The 18,462-nt window shown below is 41.3% G+C and overlaps 1 protein-coding gene across 6 annotated transcripts in view; it reads right to left on the reverse strand.

Annotated features, from left to right (window-relative positions):
- Nucleotides 1-239: 239 nt before the first annotated feature.
- mettl16 (methyltransferase 16, N6-methyladenosine) overlaps nucleotides 240-18,462 on the reverse strand; it is a 153,145-nt gene continuing 134,922 nt past the window's right edge. For all 6 annotated transcript variants that reach the window (XM_085964847.1, XM_085964845.1, XM_085964846.1 and 3 more), the window contains 2 exons: nucleotides 4,848-5,021; nucleotides 240-2,236 (listed from right to left, as the gene is read on the reverse strand). In XM_085964847.1, the coding sequence (XP_085820973.1) occupies nucleotides 1,598-2,236; nucleotides 4,848-5,021 (813 nt within the window). In that variant the 3' untranslated portion in view covers nucleotides 240-1,597. The remainder of the gene's footprint in view (nucleotides 2,237-4,847; nucleotides 5,022-18,462) is intronic.

Below are 18,462 nucleotides of genomic sequence, written 5' to 3' on the forward strand. Positions count from 1 at the left end.
GGCTAACTGGTTAATATTGCAGAAACTTCATGTTTCTTGATCCTACGCCTGGTTTTAAAGGGGCACTGTCCTCATGAAAAAGCATCTGACAATTATTTTCCATTTGACAATGTAATGGCATAACACGTCGAAGCACAAGACTATGTGTAAATAAAATTACCAGCACCTAACATCACTGAAGTCAATGGCTTACAGCTTTTCTGGCTTTTTCCCTCTTGCAATAAAAAGTTTGCCAAATATGAATTCACAAAGACAGCAAATCTCATTTAATAGTACGCAGACAACATTTTTACAGCTGGTGTGTTGATGGCTTACTGCATTTTCAGTTAGCAAATAAATTCCCAGGAATTAAAAAAAAATTAAAACTGCTAAAAAGTGAGACAAGAGGGTGAATATTATATTTACTGGGGAAAATCAGGGTTACAAAAAACATTGCAAAACTTTTCCACTTATAAAACTAATTATATTTATTTTTAAATAAAACTGGAAACTAGCATTTTTTTTTTATATAAAGAAATGTCTCCCGTTTTCCCCAGAAGGTGCTCACTGCTTGCTAGGGTCAAGGACCATGCTCTCTAGCATGTTCTTCATTACCCCATCCAAATGGCCATTCTTCATGTGAGTCGAGACAATGAGTGCTTCTGACCATGGAGGTTACAACAGCCAAGCCCAATCCTGTCCTACCCACACACAAGCACTTTCCAAAAACCGTCCGCTTTGACCGTGCTTTCGGATCCACTCCAACTCCTTTCCCTCTCCTTGCTGCTTGACATCCACCCTTCTCCTTCATTCTGTAAAATGTTTCAAGATGTCTTTCTGTACATGAGGACACAAGGATGCATCCGAGACGTGATCTTATAGGGGTATATAAGAGATAGTAAACTTTGTGGAAACAGAAAATCTGGAAACTCGGGTCCAAATAGTAAAAAGCAAATTTAAGACCGACATTAGAAGGTTTTTTTGCACACGAAGAGAGCTAAACGTATGGAATGGACTACTGGATAGAATAGTGGAAGCTAAAACCCTGGAATCATTTAAGAACAAATTGGATGCTGCAATGAGGGGAACTTTAAAATCATTCTGGATGGATGAACTAAGATGGGCCAAATGGCCTTCCACATCTGCAATTAACTTTTGATCTTAAGACACTAAAGAAATGTAAGCAGTAGTTGTTCCAGTAGGCGTCACTGGGAATTCTAGTCGTTTTTTGACTTCAACCCTCCTCTCATCACAGGGGCACTAAGTCCAACTGTAACTCCTTGACTAGAATCAGCTAATTGAATGAACTTTTACAACTGAACCTTCTGGTGGATTAGCACCAAACCATGGGGATAATATTTTGCCCATTTAAGTCATCAGAGGAGATGAGCATTTCTTTTTAAGTTTTTTGATAGTACAGCTGGAGGGGAGACAGCACCAGATACTATCTGCATGTGTAGCTGGAAAAGGTGCACAGAACACAATTCTCAAAATTCTGGAAAATTGGATGAAACCAATAAAAAAAGACATAATTCTGAAATCTGGGAATTTATGCATGTAAAACTGGCAAAAAAAAATAAAACTACAGCTTGCGTGTTGACAATATGCAAGCATTCCTTTAACTAACCACCAGTTTGAAAATCTGGTTTCGCAGATAGGTGGAGAGCTGGTTCATTAAGTCCCTATTCTGTCCCTCGACCCAGTGCATTTCTACATGGGCATTCTTTCTATCCTTCTTCACATTCATTAGGCACTTGAACAAAAAACAGCCCCCGCTCCCTTTTGGAGTATCTTCCCCTTCTGGGTTTGCCACGGTTGAACTGGTTATGTCCTGCTCGATCACATCATCAGTTTTACAGGTAGCAGAACTAGTTTCACACTGGATAAACTTTTCTTCAGTTTCCATATTGTTTTCTTGATCGACATGCAGCTTTTTCGACAAACTATCACCCCCATTGACTTGGGGCTCCTCTTCAGCTCCGACTGTCATTTTTCCTGCTCCAGCATTGCTTCCTGCAGAGTTACTAATATCGAACTCTTCCTCAGCCCTGAGAACACCAATATTAGCACTGCATTGCTTTTCAGATGTCTGATCTGCTTCTGTGGACTTCGGCACATCTGGTACAGCTCTGGGGAGCTCTCGAAGTTGCCTCACTCTATCCCGTTTCTTTCGCCGAACATGGATCCAGGAGTTCTGTATGGCTGTTAGAAATAAACTTACTTCATCTTTACCGCAAGGCACACGTTTATAAAGTACCTGGGGAGACAAAGAAAAATTGCTGTACAATAAAAGTTGATTTTGGAATTCTGGTTCCCAGCTATCTGGTCTCTTTTGTATGTGGTTACTTGTTTCTGGTTGTGAGAATGCTCCTCTAAACTTATCGGAAACCCAAAGTCTATGAGGCAGTCAAATCTGGCACAGGTAATCAAGTACATGCCATAGTGAGGAGATCATTTGCACCTTAACAATCCAACAAAGCTCTGCTGTTTCAGTTATCAAATAATTTGAATTAAGTCATGTAAATAACACAGTAAAGTGGGAAATTAGTGGGCCAGGCATATTTAAATTATCAGATAATTTGAATTAAAAGACTTCAAATTAAGGGTTACCAGTTTATTTCCCATGATGATGTTGCCGACTGCATCTTCAATCTGGAGTGCTGTTGTGATGCTTGGCTGCTAACCTGGCCTGCCCCTTTAAGATTGCTGCTCAGGTCCTCTCTGAGGAAGTGGTCTAAATAGGCCCCGATGCCACTGCTGTTGAAGAAGTAAATTTGCAGATTGCCAGGTGCTTGGAAATTTCCAGCTCCAGGTTGATCTGCAAACTTCTCTCACTCTTAGCAATTAACCCGTAATTAACCTCAGCATGACTAGATTGCCTGAGACACCTGCTATACAATAGATGATAGATAAATGGGGACCTGCTGTCCCTGCATCCGAGTATTTAGTGAGTGTATTATGCACACACAGCCACTTGGGGTCTCTACGCAGGCTGAATATAACTGAACAAGGAAGAGGGTAGTGTTTATACAAGGTTTTTATTAAACATTGTATCAACTATCTTATGACCAGGGCCACTGGACTGTAGCTTTCACAGAAAAATGGACGGAGTATGAAATTAGATCCTCAATACACCAGTAAAAAACCCAAAACTGGAACTTAGAACAGAGGGGTCTGCAGGAGTGGGTCAATATTTGCAGGAAGTCTATCACTGAGAAAAGTTTAAAAATAACTGGATTAGATTAGGGTACTGTGGCAGTACCACTGGTTGTCCCTTACATTGAGACACATAATTCCCTTTAACTTACCTTACTGTATGTTTAACTTACCTTTTGGGGCCGTTGCCCTTTTAACTTACCTGTTGGGGCCATTGCCCCTTTAAGACGCGCCCTAGCGCGCTGACGTCACGTACAACGTGATGTGCGTGCGCCGGCACAGCCCGGCCTAGCGTCTTCGGCCTCAACGGCCAGCTGACGGGAGCGACGCAATCTTCCGCTCCGGCGGCAAGCATCAGCACAGCCTGGCCTCCCGGCTTCGGCCTCAACGGCCAGCGACGTGCATCACGTGACGCCCTAAGCGCGGGAAACGCGAACAACGTGATGACGCCACAACACAAACGTGATGACGTCATCACGCTCCCCACAGGACTGCGAACTCAGTCCTCGCGGCGTCCCCGCTGGGACAAGACCTATACCACGGTGCTCCTACAGTCAGCCATCTTACCTGCTGTAATTAGCCTGTTCCTGTAAATAAACAATTTATTTATAGTTCGTCAAAGTCAAACTCTCTTGTTTAGTGGCGATCTACACGAACCGCTACAGTACCAAGATTAATGGATCTTTGGCTGGATTTACTACACTCTATAAAATAACTGGGGAAGTTTATGATTGAACAAGCAAAAACAATCCGCTTCTGATAGGCAAGTTTCGCAAGCAGATGAGCACTCACCTATTATCTGTCTCAACTGTCAAGCATTGTGTTTCAGAAATCTTTGGACTCCTGGTAAATATTTTGGGTTGAAAATCCTTCCCAAGTACTTCTGCCTTCAGTTTCTAACAATAACCAACAGACTGGCTTGTGACAAGGGGTGTTTTGTAAAACATTATAGTTATATGCTTGACCTGCTTATGCTGTAGTTTACAGGTCAACTCCAACCTACTTAAGACTGTAAAGAACCATTCCACTAATAGTTCATTGGGTAAATACCTCATGTGGTGAGGTATAGGACTGTATAAATCTGGAAAATCTTGGGTGTGCCGAGTTAGCTGATCTTAATCAGGGCAGCTGTAGGACCATTATAGACCTCAGGGTCTCCAAGGCTCCGGGAAGATAGCGGGGGGAAGGAATTAGTCTGGGTTCATGAGCTTGTGATAGCTCTCCATGTTTAACAACCCACCAACAATGAGTGTAGTGCAGAACTGAAGGCTTGCCATCACCAGCAGCATCATATTTTGCCATTTCTTGTATTGTCATTGTAGCTTATTCATTAATGACACCTGAAAATGGACGTTTGTACACTGTAATCTCTTGTGTACTATAGCAGGTAATAATTCTGCTGTTTGTTTAATGTGCAATTAGTTCTTAATCCCTTCTAAAATAACGTTCGTTTGTTGTTGTGCCCCCCCCACCCCCTCGTCCAAGTCAAATCCCTACACAACATTCCTTGGTGTCAGTGCTGCGCTGTCACCAATCAATAGAAGTACAACAGTAGCTTTTCCTATAGGTTCTCCTCTTTCTTTGTAGGGAAATATCTGGCATCTGCTTAGCATCACCTTGTTACACCAAAACACCACAAAGGGAATCCCACACCTTCATCCTCAGTGGCAACACACAACTATTTCTCGTTAATAGTCGAGTCTGAGATTTACCTTCAGCTCAGCGAGAATTTTCTCCATCCCTGCAGTTACCACCTCGATGCCTTCTGTAGGCACAGCGCCCGAGCTTGCAACTTTATTCTTCAGTTCCTTGATTGTAGATTCTAACACTGTGAAGGTAATGGGTTTCCGGGGCTTGTCCAGCTTCCTTTTCTTGGATGGAGGAGACTGGGGTGAGAGAGAGAGCTTGGTTATGAAAGAAATAACAACAGAAAATGCTGGAAAAACTCAGCAGGCCAGGCAACATCTGTGGAGAGAGAAAGAGAGTCAATGTTTCAGGTCAAAACCCTTTGTCAAGACTGAAAAAGCACAGGAAATGAAACAAATTAAAAGGCCATTTTGGAGGCTGGGAGAGAACAAAAGAGAAGTGAAGAGACATTAAGAGGTATTCAAAACGAGACGAGATGGTGATAGGACTAGTGGAGACAAAAGACGGCTCTTGGTTATGAAAGGTACTGCAACTCCTCCTTATAAATCCATTAAAGTACAAAGTGACCACAATTTTCTGCAGTTCTTGCAATCGAGGAGAAAGGAAGAAAAGCTGGTATCACAGAATGTTTCTGAATTCAGAACACTTGGCTCATTAGCCAAAAACTATGGGCAAGAATTTGCTGTAGCATGGCATCTAATGGCGTCTGTCATTAGTTAAACTTGACCTTGCACGTTAAGGTTTTTAACATTTTTAAAAATCTTCAATAATTAATATTTGAAGGAATGAGATTCCACACTTGTAATAGTTAATTTATCAGTGCCAGGGAGGGTGTTTGGCAGTAATTAACACTTATGTTGTTAAAAAGGGTCCTTACACTTGAAATGACAAGACTTAACTCTCTGTAGCGCGCTTAATTCGTATCTACCGTGCAAATACAGCACTTCACGCCATTCAAGTAGTGAAGCAGAAAGTGAGATGCTGTTTTTGCAAAGCTAATGGCGGAGCGGCGCAACTCGGATAATCACGTTTAACCGCCCATCTGACCCTCGCCTGAAGATGCTGCACCATTTACGCTTAAATAACAGCAAGTGCCATTAGCCTCACTGTTACTTTGACAGCAAAATCTGACTCTACAATCACGTAGAAAGGAAGAAAAGCTGGTGTATTTTAAATTGGTAAAATTCTGTTACCAAATTTCTCAAGTGAACAAAAAGGTGATAACACTTGAAAAGAAGCCTATACAGAAAGGAAATAAAAAAATAAAGACTTGCATTTATATAGCGGCTTTCATGACTTCAGGGCGTCCCAAAGTGCTTTACAACCAATGAAGTACTTTTTGAAGTGTAGTTACTATTCTAATGTAGGAAACACAGCACCCAATTTGCACACAGCAAGGTCCCACAAACAGCAATGGGGTAATGACAAAATAATCTGTTTTAGTGATGTTAATTGAGTGATAAATATTGGCCAGGACACAGCAGATAGACACTTTTAGAAACAGGTTTACCAACGTAAAAATGTTGCTAGTCACACTGATCAAATAAAGTCACAAAGGCATTACTGGCCCAACTGGTATTTAAGTGAATTAAGTTTAAGCAATATGAGCATATCTGAAAACACTGCGTGAATTGCCAAAGTATCTCACATCTTTCTCTGAACAGCGATCAGGAATAGGAACACTGGTTGAATTTTTCCTCTAAGCCTAGGCATTGCATACATGTATCTACCTATTGATTTTGATTCTGTCCTTTTTTTCCCCTTGCCAATCTTCTGCCCTCCCATGCCAAAGGGCAGGCTATTCCACTGGGGCTGTGGGTCCATCGGTGGCCATTATTCATCCATAAACCTGGATATTGTCGACATGCTATTTGACTGCTAAGATAGCGATCAAAGGGAGGAATCAAGGTTGATTTTTCTCTCCCTAACACCGGGAGTGCTGAGGCTAATTGCACTCCTCCCCACATCAGGTAACTCAGAACAGATTGGGGATCAAGCCTGGTACTTCTATGGTCGGTATGGCTCAATAACATTCTGTACAAACTCCAAGCATGGAGGGTGGTGGGGTAGCAGGGGTAAATCCTAACATTCACCTCAAAGTCCATTTACCAGAAGGAAGTTAATTGTCAAAAGGAAAATGCCACATTATTTGCGTGGTTTTCAATAGTTATTTTCAAAATGAATCAAGAACTGGATAACACGAAACCAATTATCAAATTTGGTGAAAATACAAAAGAACACTAATAATGATTAAGGCAAGAGAATTACTGTTCAGAGAATGTTTGGTTTGATGTGACAGTTTCCTGCACACACATCATCACAACAAATACAGCAGCTGATGACAAGAAAATTGCTGATCAGGCTTGGTACAAATCCATTGAATAGTTTGTTAAATGTTTACAGATGTACATGGAGAACGTGCAAGTGATTCTCGACATGAATGTTTTTGAAAACGCCGTTTAATGAGTCACTTTAAAGTTTGCTTAAATCGTGAAATATGTTTAACCTCTAGCTTGTTGAAAACTGAAAATGTTTTTGATTACACAACAGAAATCTATTTAACTGAGGGTTATGTTTCTGAACATTAACCATGAAAACCCTTTTCCTCAATTAGATTCTCTCCTGTCCTGACTCTTGGGGTGCGGTTCCACAAGCACTGGTAGCCTCCCTAAGGTGCCATTTTTCTTGGGTGATCCCAGACAGCGAGTGTTACTACTCAATAGTTTTTATTTGCAGCTGCAGTGAGTTACTACAAGTTATTCAATTGCAGAGTGCCACAGCCAGATCTGATGCAGTCCTCCTCCCCAGACATCTACACTTAGAAGCAGGGGTCACAGAACAGCAATCAGGAACAGGAACCCTGGTTGATTTTTCCTTCTAGGCTGTGTGCGGAAGCCAACTGGAACAGTCCAGCTGCTCTGACTGAGAACAGCTGATTCAGCACAGCCTGGCAACCACTATTTATTTCTAATCTTTCAAATTATATTTTGGTGTGGCCAAACTAATGCAGTTTTGCACTAATACACTGCACCAGAATGTAAGGGTACAAATTCACCTCATTTTGCTAGTTCTTTAAGTTGGCTGGTCTATCAGTGGGAGGTATTGAATGGGGGAAGAACACAGAAATTCTGCACAGGAAGGAGATAATCGCACTGACATTGCTTCCTGCTACTACCTCAAGAGCAGCGCTAGCAGAGGCTTGATAGCCCTCTCTGTTGGAGACTGAAAAAGGGGGGAAAAATAACCCTTATTGAACCTGGTTGGCATCCATAATAACAATGACTTTACTTCAAAGCAATTCATTGTATGACGTTTCTGGGAGTCATGACACACTTACATAAATGGAATTATTTACATTCTCAGACAAGTTTTTTCTCCCAGATAAGGAACTTGCAACGTGGGGAGAATTTGCACTGTACCATGGTAGGATGCAGTTTGTTAGTATAGAACTGCACAACACCAGTGGCATGCCTAATTAATTAAATTTGTAAACAAGTGTTGAGAACATATAGAACAAACCTCTATATAATTCAACTATTGAATATATGATTTGCCTCTGAGTAAATATTCAGTGCACCAAATCAGAAAGGACAATTGTGAATGATTAGCTTTGATATTCTTCCTTTAAGCAGTGTTAAAAGTTTTCTTTCCCTGACAGTGATACCAGAGATCGGCTCCATGGAAATTTCTGGTCCCATGAGACGTCAGATTGCATTTTATTATAGCATGGGATTCCAGTTAAAGCAGGTGACTCACAGTAGCCAGATTCACAACTTTGGTTACTAAAATACTTCTGCAAATTGCTGTAGCCTTTCTGATTTCTGTTAATCCTTCAATTGGTTTGTTGCTGTATTTTCTTTTTACCACTTTCTTTTCTGTCCCCAGCCTTGTTGATCTCCCTCTGTTTCATTCATCAGTGTTTCTCCGAGGCTGTTTCCTGTCTTTCTATCAGGCCTTACTGGTAGGTCAAGTGTGAAACGAGTTTATATCCTTCAGCAATCTGTGTTTGAGTTATTGATAACCAAATACAGTATTTAATATGATTGTCTCTGCCTAAAATCCTTTCAGAGCCAGCTCCCACTGACAGAATCAGAAAAAAACCCAAATAGATTGTAGTTGAGGCTGGCAGATTTTGGCATTTTATTGATTTCTGAAATTTATAAAAGTAGAAGCAAAATTACTTTAAAGTGCTGTAGGTTCCACTGTCTGAAAATTGCCACAAGACAATTAACTACTGGCACCTGACTGAAATTTTCTTTTCATTGTAGAAGGATGCCACTAATTCCAAGAAATGTTTAAGTCACAAAAAAGCTCCAAGTTACAGCTCTAACCACCAGAGGGCCTCATTCTCACATCTTCATTCTTGACATTTGAGAAGGACAAAACAAAAGATCTATTCTTTCAAAAATCAGTGGCAGTTAACAACTGTGCCTTTTATTCAAATTACAGACAGCATTTAAAAAAAGTTAATTGTGAAAATTAATCGATGTTAACTTCACTAACGGTTATCAATCAATGGAAATACAGCAACAGGACCAAGTCATCAAGGACAAGTCAAGTCAGTGTTAAAGTTGGACATTCAACAATGTAACCTGAATCCTGCCTTCTACCATTTCTTAAAGACATCTCGGCTGTATGTACAAATTGGCCAGTGAGTGCAATCGGTGAACTCTTAGCATAACATTTACAAGAAATAAATGTAACTTTTCCTTCTAAATTGAAGGTAAAAAGAATGTGAATTTGAATACAATAGAGTAACTAATACCATCCTATTCAGGGATATTTTTCTATAAAATATTCTACTTAAATTAATGTTTAAAGCGGAGACTGGCATGTTTGTGACATGTTAACTTTCCACTGAGGAAGAAAGGCATAAGACAATATTGCTGCCCAGATATTGTTGTCACTAAGGTTCAAGTTAGATTGATTGTTTTTCATACATTTCTTTAACTATCCTCTTTCAGGAAGTCTTTGCCATATTTTCGTTTATAACTTATTTATTTTGCAACTGCTGATGGTTGTCGTGACGTCAGTGGAAGCTCAGTAAACAAAGCGATGTTGCCATCTCCAGAGACTATGCGTACCACCAAAAAAAGGCACTTTCCATGAGTGATGTAAACATACGCAGAAGGATTTTCTGGTGGTTGGAGGGCTGAGTGGTTCATCTCACCTGCAGAAGCCAGCAAAGTGCATTGTATTTACTAGGCTATTTTTGCATTCATGGGGACCTTCCCAAGTCACGAGGACCCTCCCAAGCTATAGGGGAATGTACAGTGGGTACAGTTGTGAATTAGGACGTAAAACAACTGTGCATGTGCAAGGCCTGCATTTAAAAACATATATTTTGTTTCCTTTTTATGAATTTTGTGCTCAAGGTGAGGGATATTAGTGCAGGAGGGTGGAACACTTCCCACTTCAGGCACGTCTAGGTCAGGTGTAACACAGTTAGGGACAGAGTAAAGTTTGTCCAACACTGTGACACAGCCTCAAAAGAAACTCCCGACTGCATCAATGTGATATTTTACAACTTCCCATACCAACCAACCTTGAACCTCTCTGTGATTGCCAACGTAGGTACTATTTGCTGTGGGCTCATGCACACAAGGAAATAGGTTAACAGTCCCAAAAGCTCATTCACATAGGGCCGTTACAGCCAGCAGTCAGGACTGGATTTGAATTCAGGTCCCAGAGGTGAAAGACCTGTGTCGAATCTAGTGCAAAGCTCAGCTTAAAAAAAAAAATTACAACTGTTTGGTAAGAACACATTGGATATTATGAATGTAATGTAGGTCAATGTACAAAGTATTATATATATACACATTATTATGGTAGCCAGTAACATGGGCTGTAAATGACTGGGAACTAGTCCCAGGAGTGACAGTGGTGCTAATGTGCACTGCCTTGCTTACCCACTACATCAGTGCCTAGTTTTGGTTTTGAGCAGTGACAGATGTATGATGAGCTACTGGGATTGTTGTCATCATGCTGACCAATCACTGGTAGTAGGTCAAGAATGAGGATAGGTTATCTTCGATAATGCCTCAATCCATTGATTGCGGGGTTGGGGAGAGGAATCTTTCCGTTGCCACCTCAGCGAGATACACCAAAGGGCCGCATGTAGGAAGAAAGCCAAAGGTTGTCCATGCTGGAGTTTGTTGGGAGGGGGGGGGGCACTGGCGGCAGGCGTGTTCACTATTATCATCAGGTATGGTTTACTCCAGGTCTTTCTCCCACTTGTCATTGGATAGGATTTGCTCCAATTCTGTTCCAGTTACTGTTCAATTGGATTAATTCCAGGTCTATGTTTGAATTTTCAGGACATATTGAATAGAGTCCATATCCTCTCAAAATTACTGCACTTGTTTACAATGCTGTTCGGGTGCTATGGAATTTACTCAATATAAACAAAGCAGGTTTCTTCAGCACCTGGGACCTGAGCAAAGTACAGAGCTGCTTCCTGATATACTATAAGTGCACCAGAAAAGATTAAAACCAACATTCTACCAGTGAGGTTCTTTCACTATTTTCAGTGCAATCTTATGGAGGCAGTGTCTGAGAGGCATTGGAAAAACACACAACAGCCATAAGCATGTCAAAGTCCCCTTTTCAAAAATACAGGTTCTCCATTAGCGAATAAGGTATAAAGCAATACATGTTACACTGGGTGTGGTTTGTTGATTACAGTGAGAGGCCAGTAATAGAATACATTAGAATGTATTTGAATTATGCAATCTCTCAGCAGCAAAAATATCTTTGGTATAGCTGCTCCTTCCAGCTGTATGACAATACAACAGGGAACATTCGCCACATCTGCTGCTCTATGCATTCTTAAGATGCGACACAATCAGCAATATCTTCAGACAACCTTCAGAATAAAAGACTTACAGAAAATTATGGACTTACAAGATAAGAAGGAGCACCACTTGTGACAATTTGTAGGTATAAAATAACCCAGGCATTCACATAGTGTGTTGCACATTCAACGAGCGGCACCAGAATCATAGTATATTGCAGCACAGAAACAGGCCAGTTAACCCATCAAATCTGTGCCGATGGTTTCCTCCACACAAGCTACCTAGTTTAATCCCACACTCCTGTTTGATCCCCATACCCTTTAATATTCCGCTTTGTCAAGCAAATGTCTATTTCCCTTTTAAAAGTTATGGACTTTGCTTCAACAGCTTGTGGTTAGTAAATTCTACACTATAACCTATCTCTGTGTAAAGAATTATTTTCTATCCTTCACTTCAGTTCTTTTTGTGCTTATCTTAAATTTGATGCCTTCTTGTCACCATCTCGCCAGTAGATACAATTACTACACAGCTGATCATATCCCTTCAAAATCTTGAACAGCGCTCTCAGTTCACCAGCTTAGCCTTCTCTGCTTTCTGTCTCTTAGCCAATTTTGTATCCATGCTGCCACTGCCCCTTTAATCCCATGGGCTTCAATTTTGCTAACAAGTCTATTATGTGGTACTTTATCAAACGCCTTTTGAAAGTCCATATACTCAACATCAACTCCTCTCTGCTACTTCATCAAAGAACTCGATCAAGTTAGGCAAACACAATTTGCGTTTCTCAAATCTGTGCTGGATTTCATTTATTAACCCATAATTTTCCAAGTGCCAATTAATTTTGTCCTGGACTAATGTCTCAAAGTTTCCCCAACGCAGACGTTAGGCTGATTGACCTGTTACTGCCGGGTTTAACCCCCTCCCCTTTTTTGAACAGGGATGTGACATTTGCAATCCTCCAGTCCTCTGGCACCACTCCCTCATCTGAGGGGGAGTGGAAGATTGTGGCCAGAGCCGCCACAATTTTCACCTTTACTTCCCTCAGCAACCTAGGATGCATCCCATTTGGACTGGGGGACTTTTCTACTTTGAGTGCTGCCAACCTTTTAAAGTACCTCCTCTATCTATTTTTATCCTATCCAATTTCTCTACTGCTTCCTCCTTTACTGTGACATTGGCAGCATCCTCTTCTTTAATGAAGTCAGATGCAAAGTCCTCATTTAGTACCTCAGCCATGCCCACTGCCTCCATAAGATCTCCTTTTTGATCCCGAATTGGCCCCAACCTTCCTTTGACTAACCTTTTACTATTTATATGTTTAGAAAAGACTTTTGGGTTCCCTCTTATGTTACTCGTTAATCTATTCTCATACACTCTCTCTGCCCGTTATTTCCTTTTTCAATTCTCCTCTGTACTTTTTGTATTCAGCTTGGTTTTTTTACTGAATTATGAAACTGACATTTATCATAAGCTTCCTTTTTCTGTTTCATTTTAATCTCTATATCTTTAGTCATCCAGGGAGCTCTAGCTTTGGATGTCCTTCCTTTCCCCCTCCAGGGAATGTGTCTAGTCTGTACCCAAACTATCTCCTCTTTGAAGGCCTTCCATTACTCATTTACCATTTTACTTGCCAATCTTTGATTCCAATCCACCTGGGCCAGATCCCTCTTCAACTCACTGAAATGATGCCCTCCTCCAGCTGAATATTTTCACCTTGCAGGGCTTTGGGGAAAGAGCATGGGAGTGGGACTAACTGAATAGCTCTTTCAAAGAGCTGGTGCAGGCACGCTGGGCTGAACGGCCTCCTTCTGGACTGTATGATTCTATGAGTAGGTGGCTCCAGTTGAAAAGGTAGCATCAGTAGTGGCATGACGGTCTGAATAGCCTCATTCTATGCTGTAGTTTCTATTTTTCTATAATCAATTGTTTAATGATGTGGGTGGTATGCAATTATAGGGCACAAGTTCAATCTCCATGCCATCAAGATCCTGATTTTGGCCGTGTCGCTGTTGAAAGCTGCCGCGTGCAGGCCAGATGCTTCTTCAAAAAAAAACTCCAAGGGAGACTTATTCCTCAGTTATTCTCCTACATTCCCAGAGAAAATGGAAACAAATATTTACATATATATAGCACCTTATCACATTGTCAAAGTATCTCAAGTGCTTCACTCAATTAATTACTTTTTTCACACAATTAATTACATAAGAAATAGGAGCAGGAGTCGGCCATTTGGCCCTTCGAGCCTGCTCCGCCATTCAGTAAGATCATGGCTGATCTTCTACCTCAACTCTACTTTCCTGCACTATCCCCATATCCCTTGATTCCCTTAATATTCAAAAATCTATCGATCTCTGTCTTGAATGTACTCAACAACTGAGCCTCCACAGCCTTCTGGGGTAGAGAATTCCAAAGATTCACCACCCTCTGAGTGAAGAAATTTCTCCTCATCTCAGTCCTGAATGGCCGACCCCTTATTCTGAGACTGTGATCCCTGGTTCTAGACTCCCCAGCCAGGGGAAACATCCTCCCTACATCTACCCTGTCAAGCCCTGAAAGAATGTTGTATGTTTCAATGAGATCACCTCTCATTCAACTAAACTCTAGAGAATATAGGCCTAGTCTACTCAATCTCTCCTCATAGGACAATCCCCCCATCCCAGGAACCAGTCTGGTGAACCTTCGTTGCTCTCCCTCTATGACAAATATATATCCTTCCTTAGGTAAGGAGACCAAAACTGTACACAATACTCCAGGTGTGGTCTCACCAGGGCCCTATATAATTGCAGTAAGACGTCTTTACTCTTATACTCAAATCCTCTTGTAATAAAGGCCAACATACCATTTGCTTTCCTAATTGCTTGCTGTACCTGCATGTTAACTTCCAGTGATTTGTGTACAAGGACACCCAGGTCCCTCTGAACACCAACATTTCCCAATCTCTCACCATTTAAAAAATACACTGCTTTTCTATTTTTCCTACCTAAGTGGATAACTTCACATTTCTCCACATTGTATTCCATTTGCCATGTTCTTGCCCGCTCACTTAGCCTGTCTATATCTCCTTGCATCCTCCTCACAACTTACATTCCCACCCAGCTTTGTATCATCAGCAAACTTGGATATATTACATCCAAATCATTGATGGAGATTGTGAATAGCTGAGGCCCAAGCACTGATCCTTGCTGTACCCCACTAGATACAGCCTGCCAAACCTGAAAATGGCCCGTTTATTCCTGTTCTGGATTCTGCTCGGGTGACCTTGAGCACCAGAGGGGCTGTATAAAGACAAATTCATCCTCTCCTCTCTGCTGCTGGGCCTCAATGTCATAAAACCACAGGCCTCAGGGCGGCAGTGGAACAGACGCACACCGTCCCCGGGCTGGACCTCAACCAGCTGCCCGGCCCTGGGCTCTCCAGGCTGTGGATCGCAGCTCTAGTGCCTGGCAGCTCCCCCATCAGGGACATCCTAAGGTCAAGGCCCAGCATCACCGGCGGTGCAGCGTCTAAGAGCACGAAAGGTCGCGCAGGACCAGTTGCCAGTTTTACCGTGGCCAAACCCTCTCCTGCGCCGCCTCCCACTCACGGCGAAGCGGTGTTTACAAGCCGCCCGCCCGGCCTCACCATTGGATTATAAGGACTATTAAGTAGAAAAACCAAGTGCGCCGTTCTGTACCTGCAATGCCTCACAAACAGCACAGAGGTGATTGACTGGCTAATTGGAGGATGTTTTGGGTGGTTTTAGTTCACGCAAGAGTGCTGGCCAGAACACGGAACTCCCTGCGCTTCTTCAAATAGCGCCTTTCTTTAACGTTAACCTGAACAGCCAAACATCTGGCCTGATGCCTTGCCGGTGGTTTGGGTGAAGGCTGTTTGCCTGCGGTTGGTGTAAGGCCCAGGCAGACTGGGAGAAAAACAGAGGTTTTCCAAAACAAAAAATTAATCAACTGCCAGGCTTCTGCTGTTCCTTCATTACTAATGTATCTTCTTTTGTGTTTAGGCTTTGTTGAAAGATAAAAATTGTCAGGAAAATTCAGCTACTGGCCACATGAAGGGGAGGAAAAGTAGGCCAATTTTTCTGCCTAACTTGCTCCTATTCTTTCCTTTTTCTTGGCAGCCTATCCCGATTCTGGGTCTTCAGGAGGTGAGTGTGTCAAAGAGAAAAAAAAATCCCCCTGAGAAGATTGCTAATCGCTGTGCACATCAACTGCTACACTGCATGGAACTGTTGCTGGGTTACTGCGAATCAGAAAGCACCAGCACTCTGGTAGCAGGTTAAGTGCATCTAATGGAAGGCTAGGGAATGCATTATTAACAACATGCTGCTACCCAGACTGACAAATGTCAGCTTCTTCTCTGTTTTGATGTGTTTATTAATGACAAAAATGTAATTGTGCTCAAAACTCGATGTCCAGTGAATGGAACAGCTGCTACACTCATTTTAAAAAAGTTAAATACTCAAAAGCATTTTTTTTAAATTAGTTTTTAATTAAATCAACAATTGCCTCATTTTTCAGTCTTCTACTTTGAGAGCAAACTCACTGGGTGCTCTCGATCATATTGGAAAATAATTAGTGTTGCTCTTTCTCTCCCTTACATTCTGCTAAATGCTTGCTCCGAGTATCAAAATATCAATGACCTTCAGAACCACTTGACCCATTTGGTCAACTGTGCTTTAATACACTGCTTTACAAAAAACTCAACATCTCCTATCCTGATCCAAGAAAAATAAGTCATTGCAGCTGAGGTTTTTTCCTATAGATATGACTGGTAGATGTTGCTATGTCAAGGTCATTTTAGCAACCACCTAATTCACTTTAAACCTGGTGTCATGCTTAGATATCAATCAGGGTCCAAACTAACAAGGACTTATGTCCCCAGACAGCAGGTGGAGTCCCTAATTTCCAAACATTACATGTCCAAATTGCCCTATTAAAAGAGAATCTATGGTGACAAGGTCTTAGCAATGACAAACATACATAATCTTTACCTTTAAATATACAGAAGTGGAAAAAGAGTACCAAAAGAAAACCTCATTAATTTGCAAAGCAGCTAATGTGTATCAGCTGGTGTGCCACTGCTGCTCCAGACTGCGCAACACAAACACTAACAAGCCTGGGAATCCCATACTGTGCCCAAGGGGAACACAGTAACAGGCAGAAGTACCCCAGGAGGCTCCTCTCTGTAACTGAGGAAGGCTGCTGAAAAACAGTACTTGCCAAGCAGCACAAATACTGCTGTGAACCTTAATATTCCAGCATAATCGAGGAAGAAAAAATAGCACAATGACAAAAATGTTTGTGAAATTTAACACCGCTTCCCATTATCCTACATCGAAGTATAGAATGCACTATAAAAAGCAGGATGATAGCTATCAAAGCTATAACTGTCCTTAGATAAACCTAAAAATCCTTGTTGTATTTCTTCAGTAATATAAAACAAACCTATTGTCAGCAAACATCTGTGAAATTGTTCATCACTTCATAGTACAACGGGTAGGTTTGTGGTTGGAAATTTGTATGGCATCACTTCTGCTTTGTAGCAGCCAGGTTTGAAAGGACATCAAAGTGCTGTTTGTAGGCAGGTTTTGTGTGTGCGTGGGGGGAGGGGGATTAACACAGAATAATAAAATTAAATTGACAACTTCACTCCATGGCTCAGTTGCTAAATTATACTGCACCATACAGACCAGAAAGGTCCCAGGTTCAAACCTCAATCTGCCTTGAGATTGCCGATTGAAGCTGAGGTGTCATAGGGACTTTATAAATAGTGTCAGCCTCCCCAGACAAGGGTATCCAATGACCCCTGTTGAAAAGTGTGCTTGCGTGGACACAATTGGACGTGGCTGTGATGCTCCTATCCCATCTAACATAGGAGAATGGCCTTCTGACAATCAGTGCCTAGGATCGCACAGCAGGAATAGGCACTTGGGCAGGTAACTGGAGGGTAACCGTCACCTGTGGAACCATATCATAGTTTTGGGTGTCGTGCTTTCAGACGGGAAGAGGAGAAAAGTGAAAATGGAAATTAAAAAAAAAATGTACAAGGTAATAAAACTATTCTTCTGATTTGGAGGATGTCTATTTATGGCTGTTACCATGACAAATAAGTTAGTCAGGAGACAGCACACAGTTCTTTCACGTTATATACCACACTGCAATAAGTAAAGTCTTGTTTCTCCTCATCTATTAAAAATTGTAAAAATATTTATTAAAAAGAAATATAAAAAGCCAGCAAAACTAAATGTTACTGTAAACAACGACAGCTATTTAGAATACTGAATTCCTCCCTGGGACAGATGCCAGGTCTCATGGCAGTGATGGGGTCTGTATGCAATATTTTTTCTTTTAAACAAGAAATTCATTTTTTAGGTTAAGTGTACATCTGCATTACTTGATAATGAACCAATCTTTAAAACTCTTACAAAACCAGACCAATCACTCATTTCACTAAAGCCTTTTGAGATCAAGGCTGTCTATGTGACTCATACAAATATCCTATTTTGCACTGTTACTCTTCAGCAAGTTTACAAACAAGGACGATTTTGATCAAGCAATTCAGTTAATATTATGAACAGAAGGAAGAGACAAAATGTCAAGAGATTCTTATATAGTCCTAGGCTAATTAAAAAAAATCTTTAGTGCTTTATTAACATCCCTATTTGTCTCTTCCCAATAGCCTGAGGAATCTCACGGAGGATAATGAAGTTATGTGATTGATTGGACACAGAGAGATGGAAGCTTTCAAAAAATGATAAGCTCAGCCCAAGGCACCTTTAATCATTTCTTACACTAAAGTGTACTCACCCTTTGTTTTTACAATTAAACGTGCACAAAAATGAAACATCAAAGTTATTACTGAGTCTTTGGAGAAAAGAGTTTGTGGAATT

The sequence above is a fragment of the Somniosus microcephalus genome, chromosome 22, assembly GCF_052327205.1.
Source record: "Somniosus microcephalus isolate GS21.2 chromosome 22, FLI_Smic_1.0, whole genome shotgun sequence".
In the NCBI taxonomy this organism is placed as follows: domain Eukaryota; kingdom Metazoa; phylum Chordata; class Chondrichthyes; order Squaliformes; family Somniosidae; genus Somniosus; species Somniosus microcephalus.